Here is a 10,163-nt window from a genome sequence, read left to right on the forward strand (position 1 = left end):
CCTTTTCTTTAATAATTAAAGCAAGTGTACAATGTATGTTTGATAGGCCACAAACAGGCCATTCTGGTTAGCATAAAATTCAAGTTAACTCATGTATAACCCAGAATGACTTCCCGTACTTCAATATGTAAAAATTTCTTTTATCAAAACACATATAATCCTACAATGTATGAGTCTTGTGCTCAGCCTGTGATCCGCACTTGGAAAGAGCGAGCATTTTTGTGAATTTTTCTGGGCAACCAAAGTTATCTGGGGATAGAGTATCCTTAAATCCTCCAGGTGTTGAGTAATTCATTCATTCTGCACAATTTATTATGCTTGAGTTACTTTCTTGCCATACTTCCTGAAGACAGAATTGAGGTTGGCCAGCATCTTTGCAGATTTCATGCTCCATGTGTCGAAGACAAAGCCCTTGAACTTGCTCATAGAGAGAGACATTGCGTATGGCTGGGGACATGTGGCCTTAGGCCAAGGAGACAGTGGGTCTAGTTGAAGTGCTGACATTTATAATTATACAAATATTATTATATTTTTATTTATACATTTATTTATATTTCTAATTTTTACCTCACCCAAGACCAGTGACACTTTGAAATTCATTTCTCTCTAATACCTGAAAACCTAAACTTTAACTCCAAACTCATAGCCAGACCAAATTCTTCCAAAGTATGATCTAGTATTCTATCACCTGAGTGGATTCTAGGGTCTTAGCAAATTTGAGGGGCGAGGGATGCATTAGATCTTTGTGAGGCTTGGATTTGGAATATTTCTGATAGTTGATAGCAAAACTTTATGCTTATCCATTAGTAGGGACTTTAAAAAGTAAATCTTGGAGGCCGCACATCCTAGCTGATATTTACGCAGGTCAGAGGGAACGACAATATAGTTGGTATATGGGTTCCCTTGAATGGGAAAATATACAAAACATACCCATTTACCGGGATTCCCAGAACCACCCATTGAAACGCATTGAGCTGGATGACAGCAAGTGGTAGTAATTATGCTGAGGTAGTGATGAGGATATCTAACAGATACCACCCTTCACAAACACAATCACATTTAATCTCCACAACAACCCTTGTTAAAGATATCATGAGACCATTTTCAAATGAGAGGACACTGGTATTCAGCGAGTTGGTCTTCGTCAGTTCCCCTAGCATCCGATCCCAAGACAAGGATTGTTATATAGGGGACTTTTTGAAAGTGTGATGTTGAGTAAAATCTGTCCAAGAACAAAGGAAGCAGGATAGGACAGTAGAGTTGTCCCATCTTGACTTTTTGTGCCCCAGTATCAATCACTCATTAGCTGCAGGCTGCCCTCAGCCTGAGAACGCTATCTCTTAGGCATGTCCCAGCAAGGTAGCTCCCTTCAGTGGGAGATGCCTGTGAGGAGTGGGGTGCAGCTAGATGCTATTAGCAGCACCAGGCAAAGGGCGTGCAACAGCCTGGCCCAGTGGACCCAAGCAGGTCACCAACAGCATCTTTCAGTATTGAATTCATCACCCAGAGCTGATGTAACTTCTAAATGGCAGAGCCAGGATGCAAACCCTGATCTGCTTAAGCTCTTATCACTACAGAGGCATGGATTAGCCTATTTATCCTACTATCTGAAGCTTTATACAATTAGTATTTTTTTTCAGGGCCTGCTTTGTGCCACACACAATGCTGAGAGCTGGAAAGGGTGATGTACCGACCAGGAGTGAAATGTGGCTTTACCATCGCTTGTGAGCTGCCTCTGAGGCCTGAGCCATCCTGACGGGGGACTGAGAGATTAACGTTTGTTTTTCTCCTAAAGGCTGACGAGATGCAGGATGTGATGCATTTTAACTACACTGCGTGGCCTGATCACGGGGTGCCCACAGCCAATGCTGCAGAAAGCATCCTGCAGTTTGTGCACATGGTCCGACGGCAAGCGACAAAGAGCAAAGGCCCCATGATCGTGCACTGCAGGTAACCTCACCAAATGCATTGTCGGTTAGAAATCATGGAGGAAATTGCCCACCATTAAACCACTGATCAGACTGAATTAACAGTTAAATAAATTATGATTTTTTTAAATGTATGATTAACTGAAGTCTTACTAGATACATGATTTACTTATAATACAGCTATTTATATCCTGTAGTATATGAGATTAATAATATTATTGCCATTATCAGATTAAAAAAAAAAAAAAAAACCTAAGGAGTAGAAAGATTAAGGGAGTCACAAAAGTTCATGCATCCAGAACATGAAGGAGTTAGTATTCAAATCCAGGCTCACCCGTCTCCAAAGGCCGGGCTTTTAAGAACCATGTGATGGTACCCTATCCTATCAAGGATTCTGTGGGGTTTATAACAGAGCCAAATACAAAGTCAAATTAAAAATAGCCAATCACAACCCAGAGTAATATAAACAGACATAAAAAGCAAGTTGAAGGAAAGGTGAAATAAAAACATTCAGCTCATGAAGATACACATATTTGCTAGGTTTCTCTTCCAGATTATCTCTAAATTTCCAGATGGGGCAGATAAAAGGGGCTATATGATCTAGTGCATTGTCAAAAATCAAGGACCACACTAATCCCTTACAGAAAGAGTTATTTTTGAATTTAAGCTTTCTTTCCTACCATGTGAACAAAGCTCCATCAAATCCAGTAGTGTGACATAATGTTGTTGTGAAATGTTTATGCAGCCTCAGAAGAGCCGGGGATATAAATGCACTCCTATTGTGTATAAGCAGTAGAAGCGGGATAAAGCTGTCAGAGGAGGCGTTGGCAGCCAATAATCCTGGATCTAGTGCCTTGGTCTGTGAACTAGAATGGCTAAGGGTGTGTGTGTGTGTGTGTGTGTGTGTGAGAGAGAGAGAGAGAGAGAGAGAGAGAGAGAGAGAGAGAGAGAGAGAGAGAGAATGTGTCTCCCTGGAAAGAAAAATGTTTCCTAAGCTACCAAGGTCCTGATTAGGGAGACTACCCTTGCTGTCAGTCATTCCCGGGTCAAAAGTTTTGCTTCACCAGATGAAATTATCTCATCTCAAAATGGTTCTTTCCAAGAGCAGAAAATAAAGCTGCTCAACCCTGGGGTCAAACACATGGACTCCTTTCACGCACGTAGCAGGGTAGCAGGTATAGTTCTGGATGTGACTTCGTAAGTGTTCACCCAGACACAGAACATTTTATCTGAGAAGATAAGCCCTAAGAGGGAAGAATTGTCTGGTAGAAGAAGCAAACCAGGGCTCTGAACTCGTGGTTTTTCATGTTGGATTTCTCTCCCAGCAAATCCCACATGTAAATTGGTTTTGATGTCTATTTCCTCTTCTATTTCCTCATATTCCCTCATAGTCCGGAGTTCAGAACCAGTTGGCACTTCAGTCTGTGAGTGATTGGAGGAAAAGGACAGCTGACTTTAGCTGTAACCCTGGGGACTGTGGTGAAGAATAGGTCAGCCCATATCACTCCACTTCCCTCTATGCTCTGAGCCCTGAGATTTGGGGACTGGAAGAGACTGGGTCCAAATATTAAATCTGATTTTGAGGCAACTATCTGGGAGAATGAAGCAGACTAGCACCCACTAGCAGCGCAGATGCACTTTAAGGAAGGTCTGAGATGATGAACGTGACCTAGGGCTGAAGACGCACAGATTACCATGGCCCCAGCCCTGGTAGAACTAGGGTGTGGACATCTCAACTAAACTTTCTAGCTGGGTGTGAGGGCTTAACTCTGAGGCTACTCAGAAGACTGGAATTGTTTACCTGTATCAGCTCCCTGGGGGGCCAGAACCGACTCTCCAGGAGGCTCCATATGGAATCCTTACTTTCCTAAGGAACAGAAACCCTGGGGGGCGGGATGGGCAGGTGTGGCCCAGGCAGACCCACACCTCTCAAAGAGAGGTAGCAGTGATAGAACTGTGACATTAGGAGACACATCAACCACAACTGCACACTTAAACAGCAGTCAAGTGGGAAATATTGTCAGTTTAGTCTTCTTTTTTTTCAGTGATGCTACATGTAGTTTTGGTGTGGTTTTGGTCTTTTTTCATTGCCAATTTATTTCCAACAGTGTAGAAGCGCTAAGTGATGTGCTGTCGGAACCTCTTTTTCAGTGCTGGAGTCGGTCGGACAGGAACATTCATTGCCCTGGACAGGCTCCTGCAGCACATTTGGGATCATGAGTTTGTGGACATCCTAGGGTTGGTGTCAGAAATGCGGTCATACCGGATGTCTATGGTACAGACTGAGGTAGGAACATAATCACATGTATTTTAAAATTTGCCCTTGACTGAAAAACTTCCTATTATTCAATCTCATATGTCAAAACCATTGTCTCGATTTTTTTTTTTTTTTGCATCTGCCGTTCCCAGTTTCTTATTGTGCACATTCAAACTGCTCCAAGGTATAAAAGAAACAGATATTAGTCTCTAGAAATCCATTTGGTGTACCGTGCCCGCACTTTTATGGGTGTTACATGCCCTTCAGTAACCCAGAGCACATGGGTGTATCTATAATGGAATAAAAGCTCTTTGAACAGACTGAGAGTTCGGTGAAGGTGACAGCCATCTGGGGAAATGCCACCAAGTGGAGACTTTAAAACTGATGTGATTTAACTTCTATATAAAATGCTAGATTTGACTCAATACGTTTGTCATTAGTTTGCCCTTCATGTGGCTCCATTCACTTTTGATGATAATATGGGTTGACTTTGTGCTTTGTGATGAAATAAAATCCTTAGAATTTTAAGGATTCCCAGCCTCTCATCTACCAGCACTGCCAGTCCCTTGAGCTAAATGAATGGAGTCATCATTGTAACAACATGGAAGCCATCCCCAGAAATATATACCAGTGTTACGTGCCCCCTTCCTCCTCTTCTCCCGGGTACTCTCCACCTCGAAGCCTTAAAATGCACTCAGGCTGGAGTGGCAGCCCCAGACAGACAGCATCACACTGCCTCAGAGCAGCAGTGGGTGTGCACCTGTGTGGGTTCACAAAACTAAGCACAATAGTTTCTTCGTAATCCTGGTCACCCAGCCGTACTCGCAGCTTCTTAGCTTCAGGCGAACACTAATCCTTTTTCTCAAGGAGTGTGTGTGGGAGGAACACTTATGGACTGGAACCCAGCCTGGCCTGACCTCTGACTCAGTTCCCAAGGGATTAAAACCTGCCTTAATCTTCCTCATGTTTTTCCCACCAATCACCACTAGATTGCAGTATAACTCAAAAGTCCACAGTCCGGGCTGCCGTCTCAATGCTTCCGGTTTCCCCTTTCCCACCCGTTTTACTTTTCCCTCCTGCCTCCCCATCCTGTCTGACCAAAGCTTGGCACAGACATTCCAATCTGTTTATTTCTGAGCTCTAGCAAGATCTTAGCACTTTGGAAGGAGTAACTCATTCACGTTCAGATGGCTCAGGGATGATTAGGAAACAAGACATCCATTAGTGTGCTCACTTCCTTGAGATCACTCACACTCCAGTCCTGCTACCTTCTAATTTACCACTGTGGAGACACAGACATTATTCTATTATCATAAGTTTAAAATGTCCTGGTTTCCCAGACAAGCCCAACTACCTAGTGATTAAACAGTGAGTTATGGGGCTTCCCTGGTGGTGCAGTGGTTGAGAGTCTACCTACCAATGCAGGGCACACGGGTTCGTGCCCCGGTTCCGGGAGAATTCCACATGCTGCGGAGCGGCTGGGCCCGTGAGCCATGGCCGCGGAGCCTGCGTGTCCGGAGCCTGCGCTCCGCGGCGGGAGAGAGGCCACAACAGTGAGAGGCCTGCATACCGCAAAAAAAAAAAAAAAAAATCTGTGTTATGAATCCGTCCATATTTTTGGCTTTCACGTCCATAAATCTCTGTCCTCCTATGTGATTAAAACTCTCTATTATGTATATTGATCTCCAAGCTTCAAAGGGCCACTCCTTATTTTAAGTATTTTGGATTTGATGAACTGTCTGCCCCCGTTGACTTAATGCATACCTTTTATAATTTTATAGACTGTGATTACAGCCTGTTGGCTTTCAACTTTCCAACGACAGAATCCTAATCCCTTTTTCAAAGGTCTACCTTCACATGGTAGACCCTCTATCCAATGTTCAGTGCCACTATCTTTCTTCATGTGTGGTAATCCCAGGACACCAGGGCCACCACCATGTGCCTTTCTGTAAAGCTGAGAAAAAGTTGGGTTTTCTCTGTAACTTTCTTTCCTCAAATTTTGATTGCTTCTTTGTTTATGGTAGTATTTTAGGTTGACATCTCCAGGGAAACAGTCTTTTTAAAGTACGATATCCCTTCCCTGAACTCTCATGGGAAAATTCAAAGTCAGCAGAACAGGCAGAGGTCACCACGGGTCACTTATTTTTCCCAACTGCTCCAGTTCACTCTTGAGTTCCCTCGGGATTTTGCAGCGATCCTCTCTAGTTCGAGTTACTGATTTATGTCTGTTTTGTCAGTTATGTCTGGAACCGCTTGTCCAATGACTTACCTCTGTTTTTCCTCATTCCTGTGCTCTTCGTGGTTCAACCTGTAACTTGAATGTTAGAATTTCCTTAACATCCTCCTTGAGCTCATTCACGCCCCAGTCCTGCTGACTCCTAGTTTACTGATGCTAATAATAAAGAGTAGAGTCAAAAATTATTTTTCTTCATCATCCCAGAGCACTCCTTTGACACTAATGGTTTTCAAGAGGCCAGAATGGTTCTCCAGCGGAGTCGCTGTATATACAGAAACCACAGTGTGTTGTGTACAGGTTACCTCCCATGCTGGTTTTTAATTTTCCTATGCCCTCTTGATGGCCCATTGCCTTGATTCTAGTACCCCACCCCCTCCACAAACAGCAGAAGTCACTGATTAATTTGACCATATCCTCCGATGCATGTTTCAGGTCCCTGCAACATGCCGCATGGGCCGTGTTTTGATGAGCCCTCTTCCCTTTTCTCAGCTGACCAGGCACGCCGTGTGGACCCCTGCACAAGAGGAGCGAGGGGTAGTCAGAGAGTAGGGTGGTCAGGCCAGACCCCGAAAGAGGCCCGGGCCAACCCTGACCACTGTACAACTCACTTCACCTCTCAAATCTCCCATTCCGATGAACAGATACACCCTCTATATATACAATAAATAATGAACAAAGACCTACTGAATAGCACAGGGAACTAGACTCAGTATTTTGTAATAACCTAAAGGAAAAGGATCTAAAAAAAATAGACATAGATGTATGTATAACTGAATCACTTTGCTGTACACCTGAAACTAACACAACATTGTAAATCAACTATACTTCAATTTTTTAAAACTTAAACAATAAAAATATATATTTTTAAAAAGCTCCCATTCCTCATCTGTAAAAAGTGAAGGACAACGTTCATTAGTTGTTTGTTGTAAAGTATACGTCAGGTGAACCGATATCATCAAGATAAGTGCTTTGAAATTGTAGAGTGCCACATGTGGGTGGCCTTCGCCTCTCCTGGGCTCTCTTCTATTTTTATCAAAGGTTTTCTTTAATTTTCCTCTAATAGGCTTTCCCTGGAGGTTAGGCCTTGCTTTGAGCGCCGTTTCTCCTCATCGGCAGCCTCCTGATTTCTCAGGAACTCTCAGAGATGCGTCTGTAAATAGTCTTTTATTTACTTTTCCTGTGGCCTAGCTACTTTATTTACTTATTTATTTAGATACAAGGTTTGGCCACTGCGTAGGTATGGGTTGAGAAACCAGGCAGTCTCTGTCCGTATCGATGCCCTGTGCTTGACTCAACACCAGAAACAATGGAGGGATGTGTCATAACAAGAAAGGGAAGCTCAGTTACTGATGTGATATTGTCACAATATAAGGGAATATATTTTCCCCAAATTTTGTTGAAAAATACATGTGAGTCCAGGGAAGTTTGAAGTATTTAATTTTATCCTTTGTATGAAGTTGTCATACAAAAGGCTCCTTGAAATGCTGTGGTTATCTGAACTGGTTGTTATTTAAAGTTTTTTTTTTTTTTTGGCGGTACGCGGGCCTCTCACTGTTGTGGCCTCTCCTGCTGCGGAGCACAGGCTCCGGACGCGCAGGCTCAGCGGCCATGGCTCACGGGCCCAGTCACTTCGCGGCATGTGGGATCTTCCCGGACCGGGGCACGAACCCGTGTTCCCTGCATCGGCAGGCGGACTCTCAACCACTGCGCCACCAAGGAAGCCCTAAAGGTTATTTTTAATGGTATTACTTAGAGAGAAACTCCGGAAAATAAGGAAAAAGGAGAAATGACCTTGACTTCATGGCATAAAGACAGCTCCTCTCAATATTTTGGCATATCTCATCTCGGCCTTCATTCAAGTATAATGTTCACACAGTTGTGCTCATATGCCCTATACACATATGCTAATTTTACATTCTGATTTTTCACTTAATATTTTGCTACCTGTATCATCCCAAATTGCCTAAAACTCTATAACTCTCATTTTAAAGACTGAATACTGTTTCATTTTAGATATGATGTTGCTTACTTAAAACATTCTCCTTTTTATAGGACATTAAATTGGATTCTTTCCTTTCTTACTTTTATCCGTCCACAGTGCCATTTATTAGCATTTTATTAATTGTACCTCCACCAACTGTAGGTAAAAATGATTGCTTCAACAAACTCAAATCATCACTGAATATTATTTTTTCCTTTAGGTTTGCTTACTTTATAGATAAAAAATAGTTTTAATTTACAATTTTTTATTACTTGGCCATTTTTTGCATACGGTTTAATATTTTCTAAGTTTACTTAAACATTTAATAAGCACAAACTAATTGCTGGGTATTAGGAATAAAAAGACCCGGTCCCTGCTTTCCGGGAATATTTGGTCTAGTGGTCAGTGTATTTTATTTATTTGTCACTTTAAGTGTGCATGTTACTGATGTGGATGACTTCTAAACAAAGATAAAGATATCAACATTTGTCATAATTCTAGAAAATATTCCCTCTCAGTTTCTGGTTTGCCCTTTATTTTATTCTTTTTACTGCTTTTTATATACAGTAGTTTGACATTTTTATTTGTAACATTTCATTGTTTAAAGTTTAAACAGTTCTTCCTTAAAGTAATCAGAGAAAAATTAACCTATATTTTCCTTTATATTTTTATGACTTAATTCATTAAACTTCCTGGAATTTATTTCAGTGTATTATGAGGTGATGTGCTACTTTTTCTTTCAAATAGCCCCCTGATTTATTGATTGAATATTCATTGCCTTTAGCATTAAGTAGTGATAGTCTAAGCCCTATTATAAATCAAACTATTTCTACAGTTGATTCTCTTGGATTTTCTAGTTATAAAATTGTGTCATATATATGGAATCTTAAAAAAAAAAAAAGAAAAAAAACCTGATTCTATGAACCTAGGGACAGGACAGGGATAAAGACGCAGATGTAGAGAATGGACTTGAGGACACGGGGAGGGAGAAGGGTAAGCTGGGACAAAGTGAGAGAGTGGCATGGACATATATACACTACCAAACGTAAAATAGATAGCTAGTGGGAAGCAGCCGCATAGCACAGGGAGATCAGCTCGGTGCTTTGTGACCCCTAGAGGGGTGGGATAGGGAGGGTGGGAGGGAGATGCAAGAGGGAAGAGATATGGGGATATATGTATGTGTATAGCTGATTCACTTTGTGATAAAGCAGAAACTAACACACCATTGTAAAGCAATTATACTCCAATAAAGATGTTAAAAAATTGTCTCATAAATAATGAAGAGTATTTCCCTTGACATCACATCATAGCATTTAATACTGCCATAGTATTAAAATATTATATTTTTGCACAAAGATATCTTGCTCTAAAACATGTCTTTGTCTTTTGCTCCAGGAGCAGTACATTTTTATCCATCAGTGTGTGCAACTGATGTGGATGAAGAAGAAGCAGCAGTTCTGCATCAGTGACATCATCTATGAGAATGTCAGCAAGTCTTAGTTCAGAATCCAGACCAGTAAGTAGAGAAGAACCCATCATGGGCACCCTGTCTTAGAGCAATGAGAGGACATGATGGGATATGACAAAGGCAGCAGTGGCTATTTGTGCTGCTTCTGACCCTATTTGTGCTGACTCTGAGGTGGTCACAGGGAGGTGGTCATAGGGAGAGACAAATACCATAGCAGATCTTTGAGCTTCAGTGGGCCTTGGTTGGTGGGTGTGGCATGCAAGAGCTTCAGCAACTCATGAAGATTTGCCCTC

At 41.9% G+C, this 10,163-nt stretch overlaps 1 protein-coding gene across 1 annotated transcript in view; it reads left to right on the forward strand.

The window, feature by feature from the left end:
• Nucleotides 1-9,902, forward strand: part of PTPRO (protein tyrosine phosphatase receptor type O) — a 230,434-nt gene extending 220,532 nt beyond the window's left edge. Inside the window, 3 exon segments of the mRNA XM_060114152.1 lie at nucleotides 1,796-1,950; nucleotides 4,080-4,215; nucleotides 9,798-9,902. Coding sequence (XP_059970135.1) covers nucleotides 1,796-1,950; nucleotides 4,080-4,215; nucleotides 9,798-9,902 — 396 coding nt within the window.
• Nucleotides 9,903-10,163: the final 261 nt, after the last annotated feature.

This window comes from Mesoplodon densirostris, chromosome 11 (genome assembly GCF_025265405.1).
Source record: "Mesoplodon densirostris isolate mMesDen1 chromosome 11, mMesDen1 primary haplotype, whole genome shotgun sequence".
Lineage (NCBI taxonomy): Eukaryota > Metazoa > Chordata > Mammalia > Artiodactyla > Ziphiidae > Mesoplodon > Mesoplodon densirostris.